Source organism: Belonocnema kinseyi, chromosome 2 (genome assembly GCF_010883055.1).
Source record: "Belonocnema kinseyi isolate 2016_QV_RU_SX_M_011 chromosome 2, B_treatae_v1, whole genome shotgun sequence".
Taxonomy (NCBI): Eukaryota; Metazoa; Arthropoda; class Insecta; order Hymenoptera; family Cynipidae; genus Belonocnema; species Belonocnema kinseyi.
Genome location: NC_046658.1, coordinates 71,988,196 through 72,002,041, shown reverse-complemented (window position 1 = coordinate 72,002,041; position 13,846 = coordinate 71,988,196). Strand labels below are relative to the sequence as shown.

The 13,846-nt window shown below is 32.5% G+C and overlaps 1 protein-coding gene across 2 annotated transcripts in view; it reads right to left on the bottom strand.

Annotated features, from left to right (window-relative positions):
* LOC117168231 (atrial natriuretic peptide-converting enzyme-like) overlaps positions 1-13,846 on the bottom strand; it is a 98,293-nt gene that overhangs the window by 54,867 nt on the left and 29,580 nt on the right. For both annotated transcript variants that reach the window (XM_033353714.1, XM_033353715.1), the window contains exons 3-5: positions 10,639-10,756; positions 2,791-3,254; positions 329-999 (exon numbers count right to left, since the gene is read on the bottom strand). In XM_033353714.1, the coding sequence (XP_033209605.1) occupies positions 329-999; positions 2,791-3,254; positions 10,639-10,756 (1,253 nt within the window). The remainder of the gene's footprint in view (positions 1-328; positions 1,000-2,790; positions 3,255-10,638; positions 10,757-13,846) is intronic.

Genomic DNA, 13,846 nt, shown 5'->3' with positions numbered 1-13,846 from the left:
TTATTAAACAATTTAAAAATAAGAAATTTCTCGCGAAACACCAGCAGTACGTAGAATCAGTAGAAATTTAAATCGGTAACCGCACAGAACTTTTTTCTTCACCAAGATTTCTAGGTTCCTTATTCTCTTTTTGTGTAATTATCTTATTACTTATTTACAAAAGAGAAAATGTTGTTACTGATTCAAATTCTCAATTCTTTCTCAAAGTGCATCAAACCTGTCAAAATGCGGAGTCACATTAACTAGAAATTTTTTACTGTGAAGTTAATTATTTCAAAGTGAACTGGAATTACAAACTTCAAAATTACGATATTGTCAACTCGCATACCTGGAACTTTTCCATTTGTTTGTTTATGTGGTAGCAATGGTGCTTCCATAGTTTTGCTGGTGTAACTTGGAGAGCTGGTCTGACTAAAACTGTCTGAAGATACATTGCTATCTTGTCGGATGCTGATGGGCTTCGGAACCGAACTCTGACAAATAGAACTAAGAGGTGGTGGTAGATTGGTCTGAGTAGCCTTAGGTAACTTCTCTAGTCTCTCATTAGTGTTCTTCTCTTTTCTCAAATTGTTCTGCATCATGTTTCGAGCCTTCTCCATTTCAGCTTCGTACTTTACCCTCCATGATTTCTCAATTGCAGTGATAGTCCTTTCTTGAAGTCTCCTTTCTAGCTCATGAGAAGCCTTCTGTAGTTCCTCGAGCTTCGAAGGCTTCTCCTGGAAGTGTCTTTCAATTCCTCGAATCCTATGAGAATCATCCACTGTCAGATCCCCTACTTGATAAGCATTCGATCTTTCTAGAAGGTGTTTTTCCAGGTTTCGGGAGGCAGCTTCAAGTTCCTCGAACTTAGAATGTTTCTCCATCTCTTGACGACTTCTGCCAATGGAAGAAATGTTCTCGAAATTTATTTCTCCACCCTGGAAGACCTTATCTTGCGAGAAACCTTCTTCCTTCAGTGCCTCATTCCCATCTACAAACTTCAACCCCTCTTTCTGCGCTCTGGAAAGTGAAGAAAGGCGAAAACTTGAAAGGCTTTCGCAATGTTTTACCCTTTCAAAGCCAGTAAAGTGAATTGTCTACCGATCGATGCAAGTTTCACCGGTAAAGTTTTATATACAAACTCAATAGGGCAACAAAATAACAAGCAAGGTATCCATAGTTTGCGTTTAAAAGGTATTTGATTAATACTCCACTTTTATCGCAAATGAAAGACTTTTGAACGCAAGTTTTTTAACAAGCAAAGTAGATTCTGAAACTTCCCTGCTTTATGAGAATGTATGCTTATGTTAATAGAATTTCAATATAAAAAGAAACAATGACGTTATAGCAACCCAGAAAAGTAAAAATTATTTTGTTCCTTAAATAGAGTCCAAAAACTGTTAATTAATTTAATTGAATATATTTTTTTTACTCAAAAACAATACATATCTTTAACTGGTTTAAAGTATCCCTTTCAAAGTAACAAAAACAGAAGATATTATTGACGAAAAGTATTCTTTATATTTACTCACTTTTATATATCCTATTTAAAAAAAAGTAATTTGAACCTATGCCGAGAGAAGTTCATTAAATACGTATTATCTCCCGTCCTAATTTCACTAAATCTGAAACGATCAGATGAAAACTCCACTGTAGCAACTCAACCGTGATATGGTCTAAAGACCTTATGGAAATTATATAGCAGTTCAATTTTCAGAGCATCAGTGGTCCAATTAATACAGCGAAGTGCACATTTTCTGAACCGCAATCTACAATGACTGGGACAATCTTCAAATAATTGCGAGATGAGAATACAATGATAAGTTTTATTCTTCTCGATCTCAAGAAAATAGTCGATTTTTCCTTTCCATCAGACTAAAAAAAATGCTATTGACTCAATAGCCCTTCTTCAAAAGAATAATTTGCATTGAATTAAATAACAACATATTTAGTTAAAGAATAATAAATTTCGGTTCAATAATGATGCTATGAATTCCATAGTACATACATTTAAATCAATAAAATGTGTGCTTTAGAAGAAAAGTTATTGATTCAATAAATTCTTTTTGGAGTCTATTTCCAGATTAATTTCGCTAGACAGTCTACTAAAAAAAGCTTTTCTTTGTAAAAATGTACCGTTAAATTTTCAACAAAAGAATCAAGTTTGTAATCACGGCATTTTATTCCGCAAAATATCAAAGCAGTTATTCTTCGAAAAATATTTCTAAAAAGTATTAAAATAATTTAACTTGAATAAAAAAAAAAGTGTTTGAACTAATTTATAGAAATTAAGTTGATTTTCTGCAATACCTAAAACTTTATAAATTTTAGATCATAAGGGGTCGTTCAAGTATAACGTAAGAGTTTTTTGGAGAGGGGTAAAGTCCACTGCAATTATTACACTCTTAAAATCAGAAAAGAATTTTTCACTAGATTGAGGTCTGTTTTCGTCTCTGTCGTTAAAGAACTGACCGCAGCAAAAAAGAGGGGTTAGGAAAAGTTTTACATAATATTGGTGTGAAGAAATAAAAAAAAATCTTACGGATATTTACATGGGGGGGGGGGGGGAACTGCTTAAAAATGATCTGAAAAATGCTTACGTAATACTTGAATGCCCCCTTGAGAATATAACGTTCTGCTTTTAAGGGCATTTCTTGACACCAATGGTCTCGTTCAAGAGCAAAAAGCATTTCCCTTGACTGTGAATTTCTAAATTATAATAGCAAACTTTGCGACATAAATATCTCTTGACTCCGTTTTTCGAAGATGAATAAGTACTTATCCCAACTGTATATTAAATTTAAGTCTCACCTGCCCTTTTGCATTGACAAACTTTGTTCCTGGCGTTTATCAACTGAAACTCCTCGAAGTTCCCCGATGTTCGACTCTGTGTTCCTCACGATCTTCTCAAGATCCCTCGAAGCCTGCTGAAGTTCCTCGAAGCTCGAACGGTCCTTAAGGGCCTTGCTGAAATCGACCTTATCGAAATCCACAACGAAGTTCCTCTGTTCCAATCTCGAAGAATTCCTCGAGCGGACACGATCAATCTTTGGCGTCTCGATGTTGATCAGCTTTCCACTTTCCGTCCCAAGATTATACCAGGGCTGCATCATCAGTGGTTCCAATAGTGTCGCAGACTTTGAGTCGTTGCACTGACTCGAGTTTTTTTTGTCCTCTTGTCGGCTGATGATTTTTTGAGCAGGGAGAAGTGGTCGCTCATTTTTTCTCCTCTTTGGAATCGCGGGGGGCCTCAGGGGTATCGGTGGAGGCGCTACCTAGGTAAAAGATTTCCGCCAATCTGGTTAATCTAAGGAATTCTTATATCCAACTAAAAATGTCTACGTCTCAGTTTTGTGTAAATATTTAGCTTGAAAATATTAGTTTTACTTCAGAATTCTAGAGAGAGATTTAGAAAAATAGGATTTTAAGAACTCCATTATCCACACGTCTAATAAAAAGTACAATTTCAGAATATACGAAGTATGGTGATAATCGTGTCAAGGCTGTTCAAGGTCCCAGGACCATGGTTTGAAATTTTTGTAAATAAAAGAATATTGCGAAGGCCTTTAAAAATTTTAATAAAAAATCGTTCCTTTACATATACATGCAAAAACCTCGTTGGGCCACCGATTACAGGCATGGAAAATTGTCAATTCCGCAGAGTATGCGAAGACGATGAGTAAAGTCCATCACATCGATGAGCAAAATGCTTTCGCCGATTAACAAAATGCTCGCCATGGTTACCAAAATATTTTTCTCACTATGAAAACACCGTGCTAGTGAGGTCTGTAAACAGTAGGCAATCTCAGTTTTTGCATCAAAGCTTTCATAGGTCAACACTTCGAGCTATTCATCAAATTACTTCCAGAATTCTCTTTTACAAAATGTTGAACTTTTTATATTTAAATAAAAGTATTTCAATCATAAAAACAAATGGTGGTACAGCTTTGAAACGTTCCCAACTATGTATTTTACCCTTATTGGGCATTAGAATTTCTAAATCCCAAGAAATATTAAATTTCGCTTCCTCCTATCTTCTTGCTTTCGGGTCTTATTAAATTTTGTATGCCTTGCTGATTGTGAGTTAGCTTAATGGAGGTCATCTTTTCATAGCAATGAAATTGAATGAATTCATGAATAAGTTGAAATAGAGAAACTGAAAATAGAAATAATACTCTACAAAATAAGATTCAAAAGTTACATTCAAATGTAGGCTTATTTTAGAATTTTGAAACTTTTGGAATTCCATTGATGTCCATTTCACAAAGACTTGAAGAGAGATTTCCATAAGCTATTAGAGAATAAAAAGCAAAAGCAGCAGAGTATGTAGTACTTACAACGAGTTTGTGGTAAAAAATTAAAGGAGTGTGTGAGCTCAATCAATGAAAACCACTTGGCAACTACGTTTTCGTTAAGCTACGAATTCCTGGCACGTAAACGTTTGTGTCTGTGTGTGTGATTTCCCATGTGGTAATATGTGAATATAGTGTGATGTTCCGAAAGCTCACAGAGTTTTCATAATAAATCTGAGTACGCAAATAATCTGGAATAAAATATTCTTCTTATCCTGTCGCTTTAACTGTGATTTAAGGAACTTCAGGCACAATTTTATAAATGCCAACATTCATCTCAGTTGCATTGTTTACCCTTATACATAACTTATTATACATACCAAAAGAAAAAGAGTTTCAGATAATTTTCTGAGTTTAATATCATCTGCTCAACCACATTTTTTCTAAAACTAAATTCAAATCTAAAATAATATTCAACACCAAATCAAATTATAAAGCCTTTTTCAAGAGGAAGACTACCCAAGCATCGAAGTAACAAAAAAAACGTCCTCTGGTTGACGAAATAAAGTTAGATACTCAATATGCGCGTGTCTTTTAATTTTCTATTCCGGCATATTCTGCCGGAGATTGATTTTAAGCTTGGTGAAATTAGTCTTGAATTTTTTTAAATTTATAATAAATTCTTTGAAATTCCAAAGAATAAAATTGCGAGCTTGATCACATTCTTCGTCTTTTCTAAGCTGTCGTGGAGAAAGTGATGGGGGATACATATTTAGAGCTGAAATATAACACCCACCTGTCAAAAATATCAACCTTATATTTCAGAAGATGAACTTTGAAACTTTCTGGAATAAAACTAGAATTCTTTGGAATTTGTTAGAATCCTGCCGATGAAGACATTACATTAACGACAAAATATGCTAAATGAGAAAATTAAAATCTGGCATATTTTTCCAAAAGGTAATACTCGACCAAAAATTAATTATCATAAGCTTTGCCATTTACGATAAAGATGATAGATGTTTTTTATATAAATTGCAGTTAATATTTTTCTAAAATTCTGTTTGGTTCCATGATATTTTTTTTGAATGAAAGAAAAATATTCATTGGGTCTCTGTCAATGAAATTGTTTGTAATTCGAATGAGTTTTCTTATTTATAACGTAAATAACAGTATGAAATTTTTTGTGTGCATCTGGTTCCAACGCTATAGTTTTCTAAACATTAAAAAAATTGGAACATTCGATTTAAATGTTCTCAAATATCTGAAACGATCAATCTGTTTCACGATCAAATTCGGATTCAGCGTATAAAAGACAAGCGAAAAACTCGTATTGTCTGAGCAAAAAACTATAGAATGTCAACCAATGTAATTAAAGAAACTTTGAACTAGTTTTTAATATTTAAAGTCAGTTTTTTCAGATTAAAAAAGTAGTACAAGTAGTCATTTTCACTTGAAAATTCTATTTCTTGTCAAAATAAGCGTTAAATAGCAATAATTTAAACAATGTGTGAGATGTTAAAAATTACATACTTCAGACCATAGGATAATTTTGTCCTATGGTCTGAAGTATGTCATTATTAACATCTCACTCATTATTTTAATCATTAATTATTACAACACTCAGACAAATAACATCGCTCTCTAACATCTTTTATATCTTGACGTCAAATAATACTTAAATATTGAATGAAAAATAATATTTTTACTGAACAAATTTAAAAAGTAAATAAATTTTAAAAATACACTGCAGTCCCGCAAGAAAAGTTTCCGTTATAGAGAACAAGGTGGTACAAGGGGGCGATGGAGTGAGGTTGCTAGGTCAGCAAAGCAATTCGACAACAACGCAGGAGTGTATGAAAAAAGTAGGCAGTATCGTCGGCGGTTAAGGTTGTATGCAAATCCCATCCCCGTACAAATAGTAGAGTTCCGTGGGGCGCCGTTCAGCCATACTACATTGAAAAAATTTTACGCACCGGCATGTTGAAGATTTCAGTGCGCTACTGCCATAGAATTCGTAGGATGCGTGTTCGAGGTGTGTTCAAAAAATAAGGTAACTTTATGGTTTTCTCAAAAAATATTCATTTATTCCTCAATATTTATGTTGTCCCCTTCAAAGTAATCCAATCATCGAAGCACTTCTGATAATCATTTTGTGGTATAGCCTTGAGTTCTTTCAGCGATGCAGTTTTTATCTCCTCAATCGTTGAAAATTGATGTCCTATCATGGGCATTATCGTGATGCAAAAGCCACGAATTGTTTTTCCAAAGTTCCGGACGTTTTTTGCGAAAAGATAGCATGGCATGAGCCAACCGATATGCCAACATTTTCAGCAACTTCTCTTATGGTAATGCGATTTTTCAACACCATTTCTTCCACTGCTTGAACATTTTCATCTGTTGTTGACGTGCTGGGACTTCCAGGGCGAGGTTCGTCTTCGACATTCTCTCGGCCTTCTCGGAACAGCTTGTACCACTTATACACATTTTTCTTACTCGGAGTAGACTCACCGTATGCAACTGTCAACATTTCAAGAGTTTTAGAGCACTGGATTCCATTTTTCACACAAAATTTAATACAAACTCTTTGCTCCATTTTTTTCGAAAGAAGAAAATCGCCGAGCATACCAAACCCTTCTAACCTTTTACGCCTCTGCCAGAAAAACAACACGAGCTATATAGTCAAAACTGTGAACATATGATCGTGACGAGTGTACCAACACAAGAAAACAAAAAATTTAAAACTTGAATGTACGTAGCCCGCGAAAATTAAAAAATCATCTTACTTTTTGAACAGCGGCAGATTCGTGATCGTGCAACGTCACAATTAAAACCTAACCATGGCTGATCAACTGTCATGTGCGTTTGAAACATCGACATATAGAAATGGACCGGTAATGCTGTGGGGGAACGGTAATGAGCTCTAGAGAGAGAGAGAGAAAATATATGAGACGTAGACATATCTCTTTCTAGATAAAGCTGATTGGTTGAGAATATTTTCGTTAGGTGAAGTTTGGCGTAGCACAGGACCGTGCTTTGTGTCGCGAGTGCCCCAATAATGTGACGTTTATCGCACTTTTCAGAATTGATTTATTTATAATTTATTTAATTATAATTTATTGTTAATAAATATAAAAAATGGTGGCAGTCTGTGTAGTTTGTGAGCGTTGTCAAGACGTTTATATGAGGATATGTTTTCATACGTAAGTAAAGTTATTGAATATAGTACCTATTCAATACAAATGGTTATTTTTTATGTTATAGAAATATTGTTCAAATTTTGAATAGTTTTTACATTATTTTTGAACTCACAAAACGATTATTATTGTAGCATTTTCAATCCATATTCAAGAAGAATTTAAGGTTATCAAGTTTTTAAAATAATCTATCTGAAACAGGTTATTTTACATGAATGTTCTTTAAAATTCAATTTATTATAACTACAATTTTCTAATGTGTTGTTTATCTTTTTTTTTTTAATTAACCGTACAGAATATTTAGGCAATACCCGTGGCTACCAATTCCCTTGACAGAGTTCTGAAATAGACAAAGTCAGGTCTACGTCTCATATGTTTTTTCTCTCTCTAGATCCCATTTCAGTTCTCCCCAAAGCATTACCGGTCCATTTCGATATTTCGATGGTTTGAATAGCTTGGTACAGCAGATAGGCTGGAGAGAGAGAAGAATGTTGCTGCTGTGCGATACTGTTATGTTTATCAGTTCGAAAGTGACTAAAATTTTAATGTTTTTCATTGAATTACCTATGAAACCAGAGATTGATTTTTTTACATACAACCTTAATCGTGTCGCCTGCCTCAGTCATTTTCAGTCAGTGGCAAAAATCTCGCAAGACTTTCGCTTCAGTTCGCTTCCAGTCATTCAGTGTTTAGATTCTGTGTTGCGTAATCAGATGTAGTCAGGCATTACGAAAATGTCGAAGGAAAACAATAGGTAGTGTTTATCTTTCGAGGAGACATATAAGCTTTTAGACGAAGTGAAATCAAGTGCCTCAAAACAGTCTATTTTTAAGAATTTTTTTTTTACTAAGAAATTTACAAATCTTTAAAGAAAAATCTTTGCAAGTTCGATTTTAACAGCTTTTAAAATAATGGGTTGAATTGTTATCTTTTTCAATTATGATACCATTCACTTTGCAATGCGTAATTAAAAAATCTTTTAAATTAAAAATTTTCAATTTTGGATTTTTACTTTTAAGCTTGAAGACTTCAACAATTTTAAACTAAAAGCGTTTGATGTAGAAAATTTTTTATTGAAAACATTGACCATTTATTTTATTTAAACTTGTTTAATTGGAAAATGTTGCTACTTTTCATTTGATACGTGTGAATTATTGAGCATTCGAATACAAAAGATTTGAAATTGAAAAATTTTAAAACGTCAATTTAAAAAGTTAAAAATTCAAGAGTGCTTTAATTTCATAGAACCACACAATATTTTGGGAGTCTACTGGGATTCTAATAGGTATACTTATTGTTTTTGAGGTCGCTTAACACGAATCCATTCGCAGAATTGAGCCAACACGTCAGGATTTGCAGTAAAATTCAAAAAGTGGTTAAAAACCTGGAATTTCGGGATTAATTTCGTCCCCAAACATGCAAACCATAAATTAACAAATCTAAAACCTACAAACTAACAAGCCCCAAGACCAAAAAACCCAAAACCCCGACCCAACAAGCCCCAAACCCACAAGCTCCATATCCACAAACGTACAAAACCCAAACCCAGAAGCTCCATATCCACAATCTTACAAACTCCAGACCGACAAAAAATGGTTTGTTAGTTTGGGGTTTTTGAGTTTGTGGATTTGGGATTTTTTGGTTTGGGGTTTGTACGTTTGTGGATATGGAGCTTGTTTGTTTGGGATTTGTAGGTTTGTGGACATGGAGCTTGTGTATTTGGAGTTTGTGGGTTTGGAGCTTGTGGATTTGGGGTGTGTGGGTTTGGAGCTTTTTGACTTGGGGTGTGTGGGTTTGTTGATATGGAGCTTGTGGGTTCGGGGCTTGTTGGGTTGGGGTTTGGGGTTTTCGGGTTTAGGGCTTGTTAGTTTGTCGGTTTGGTGCTTCTTAATTTGGCGTTTGTAGGTTTAGGGACGAAATTTATGCAGAAATTCCAGGTTTATAACCATTTTTTTAATTTTTACTGCAAATCCGAACGTGCTGGCTTAATTCTGCAAATGGATTCGTGTTCAGTGACCCCAAAAACATAACGTATACCTATCAGAATCCCAGTGGACTCCCAAAACCATTTTATGGTCCTGCGTTTTTAGTTTTGTTTTTTATTACTTCAAATGGAAAAATTCTTAGCCTTAGAGATCGAATTTTTCAATTTTATTGACCGTGACAAATTTTTTCGAACCGAAGATTAAAATGGCTACCCTGATATATACACGTACATACTTCAAAATCAGTACTTTTACGAAGTTTGAGTTTCGAGCCCAAAAATTTCCACGTTCATCACGACATTATAAAATCAAAATGACAAAAATAAAAAATAAATATTTTTAAGACGAAACAACAACAGACATGATTCAGACAGCCCTGATTGTTTATGGTTTGGTGAGTCCCGAAATTGTACGAATGACATAAAGGGTACCTCCGAAACGGCTACTATAGCAAGACGGCAGTATAATGATTTTCGCAATCCAGTCTTACTTTTTTTAAGGAATTTGGTGAAAGTAACAACTAAAAAAGCAAAAAAATAACGAAACCAATAGTAAAATTATCTAGCGTTTATATTTATCAATATTGATTAAAGATATGTTAAATTCATTTTCTTTCATTATCAATTTAATACCTTTCCTTTATATTAGGTAAAAAATGATTTCAATTTCGGAAGACATAACTAAAGAAGCTAAAGAGATAAAATATCAAAGATGTGTGTTTTATTTCGCTTTTGAGAATTTATTAATTGACATTGCTGATGTTCCTGGAACACAAGCTGCCTCTTACAGCTTATAATAAAAATAAAATAAGAGGAACCCATTCAATTTTTTATATCTGGCCTTTACGAGATTAGACTCGGGTCTATCATTATATACGAGATGAAATACTTAGATCAGTTTTGTCAAAGGATTATGTAGCCTCAAATGTATTACGAAAAGCTCCCACCACGCATTTCTCAATTTCACGCATCATAAACTCCTTCCAAGCATAGTATTGTATGTAGTTTTTTAATATGATCCCAAGAAAAATGAATCGTTTAGACATCTTTTAAATAGTTCTCTTTTTTATGAACTTGACTTTAAAGTAAAGCAAGAAAATGATCCTAAAATTTAGTTATGGGATAATTTTTTGCTGAAAATAAAGTTCTATTTAGAAATGTATGCGAGTTATGTGAAATTTCGTACCGTGGGGGTAGCGGAATGCCGGCGAGGAATTGGTGGTGCTCCGTCATTTCCGTTAGGTGGTGGTTCCGCAAGTAGAGATGTCCGAGTTGGTAATCCAACGCTGTGCGTTCTGATCTGCCTGCAACAAAAACGCGTATTGGATGTAAAATCAAGGTGAAAGTTGTAGATGTTTTAAATTAAAAATTGTTAAAATTTAATGTTCAAACTCAGAGAAAGTTATATCGTGTTTTAAATACAAAAATTAAGATACGCCGCTAGCCCCAGTTTTAGGGTATTCTACAAAAATAAAGTACGTTTGGTTCACTCTGTTCTTCGTTGGTTCAATTTTAAGTTTCAGAATTTCTACTGCATTTTTTTAAGGCTGATCAGTATTACTACAGTTTTTATTTGTTGTTTAATTTTTACTCGGGTGAACCCGGTTTTACATCATAGCCTCGGACTAAGTAGTTTGGTGTAGTTTGGATCTTATCCCTTACCGCTGCCGTACAAACAGCGGCTAAGAGCATTGGAGGTAGAAACAGTTACCTCTGGATGCTTCTTATGTTAGAGCAATTAGTATCATTTATTTTATTCATATTATATTATATTATATCATATCACACATATCACATACATCTATTATATATTATATTATTTATTTTAACTATTATTATTATTATTATTATTATTAAACTCCGCACAGAATTTTTTTTTATTAAAGTGTCATGTCAACAGCTGTTTCATTTGTTTAAGAACTGGCTCTAATTTGAGACAATCAAAATTTGACAGAATTAAAATGAAGACGTACATATTTTACCCTCTCAAAAGCAAAATATAGAATAAAAAAATTGTGTCAGACATGTAACTTAAAAATGTAAAAGCTCAATTCTATCTATTCAAATTAAAAAATTAACAGTTTTAAATTTATGACACTCGAAATTAAAAATGTATAATAAAAAATTTTGAACCAGCAATTTATTCATAATAAACTCTCTAAATTTGAATTAGTAGAAATTTTATTAATTCATTCAGTACACTTCATTTTAATTGATGAATCAGTTATTTTCAGAAGTTTACTAATTTTAACAGTAAAAAACCCTGTAACTGAAGTTAATCAGTTATACCGTAACTGTAGTGAATCAATTATAGACTTAAAACAAATTGAAAGAGGAAAAATTTCTAATTAGGATTTTATTTATCCTCCAATATTATTTGTAATATTGAGGTTTAACCAAAAGTTTAATTATTATTTTTTCCTCGGAATATATAAACTTAGTGTATAACAATACACGGGTTGTAAATGTTGTCAAGTACTAAAAGTAATTTAAAAATTCATTTTACCCGTGTATTGTTATACACGTTTTATTTGAAAATATTGTATTAATTCCATTACATTCTAATTTTTCACATATATTCGAGTCTCCGTTTGAGAGTGAAGAAAACTTATTACATCTGTATCTCATTGATAACATATTGTCACTAAACGTCAAAATTTTGTTGAAGGTGATAAAGAGGTGTATATCTGAGTTTGAAAAAAATTTCATGAAAGGTAAGTTTACTTTGAAAATTATAAATTATTTGAAGCTATTACTGTTTTGCATATAACAAAGAATATTTTTTTCAGAAACTTGCTGAGTTTCAGTTAAGAGAAAAATGTATAACACGCGTATTTTCTCATTAACAGCTTATTTTCTTTGAATTCCGCAAACTAACTTATATTTCTTAAGCACAATTTATATACATTCTTGTACATCTTATGATAATTATTTATTTTAATTACTAGAATTGTTTTTAATGTCCATTTTGAATTCCACGCAAGCGCAGTAATACAAGGCGCCAAAATTAGGTATTTTCACTTCAATCATCGGCTAACTTCACTTCGTTAAAAGCTGAGGGGAAAACAATGGATCAAATGCATTAAACAAAACTTTATTTCTGTAATATCGTTGTAATTTATAATAATTATAATGGTTTTATTATTTAATTAAATAGAAATTAAAAAATAGAAACTATTTTTCAAATACACTTATATATAAAAAATTATCTTTTATGAAGATATTAGCAAAATAGGGCAAGATTGAACTAAATTCCATGCATTTGGTCCCTTGTTTTACCCTCAGCTATCTACAAAGTGAAGTTAGCCTCTTGATTTGAAGTGAAAATACCTAATTGGCAGCAGGCGACGGAAACTAGAGAATAGAAAAATGACAAATTTTGAGAAAATCAGCAGCAAAGAATTGTGCGAGGAATTGCTAGCATTAGGCATCGTCGATGATGAAGTCATCGAAAAATTGAAAGGTAGTAATTTTTAATTGAATATTTATGCACAAAACCATTTAGCATTTTAAAAGTTTATCAAACGTTAAAGGACCTTTAGGGTCATTGCGATGACGGATTTTCCTGTTTTTTTCTGATTGTTTACGTTTATTTTACATTATCATTAATGATAGTGTAATAATTGTTCTAAATTTCGCTCTTTGGTTTTTAACGGATCTTTACGTTTCGGTACTCACAAAGTCCGAAAGTTATAACATTTTGGTGGCATCTAGCTGTATGCTTACCTGAATGTTGTAGGATTTGTTCAATCGGGTGAGCCATCGATGCACTTTTTAAACATCATCAAATGAAGGGTATTTTAATTTACCAGATATATGTACAACCAAAATTAAAAAATATTGAGCATTTTAAGAATTGATTTTTCTTGTCAAATTTCAGAAATGTTTTTGTCAACGTTTCTTATGCATGGGTGGAAGACTTGCACATATGTACTTTTATATAATTTTCAAGAGTATTTGTTTGACAGATTAGGAAATTTTATTAAAAGTTTTCACTGTATGTCAAATATATTTAGAAACTGAGTTAAATTTTACAATTAGACCAAATTTTTAAAAATTACATTTTTTTAAAATTTGAAACAAAATTTTTTTACGCGTTTTAGATATTTTTGTCAAAGTTCTTGGTGCACGATAAAAAGACATGCAAATTATCCCAACAACATTAAAATTTTTTTGATGGATTATGAAATATCAATCCAAAATTCTACTAGATATAAAATATATTTTCTTGAAATTTTTTAATCAGACTAAAATTCAAAAAGTTGGATAATTTTCAAAAACATGACATTTTTGTTCTTAAGAGATCCATAAGTTTAAAGTGTTATTTTTAGCGTATTTGAACCAGGTTTACAAATTATCTTGATGAAATTTTTCAATTGGGCACAAATTAAAAA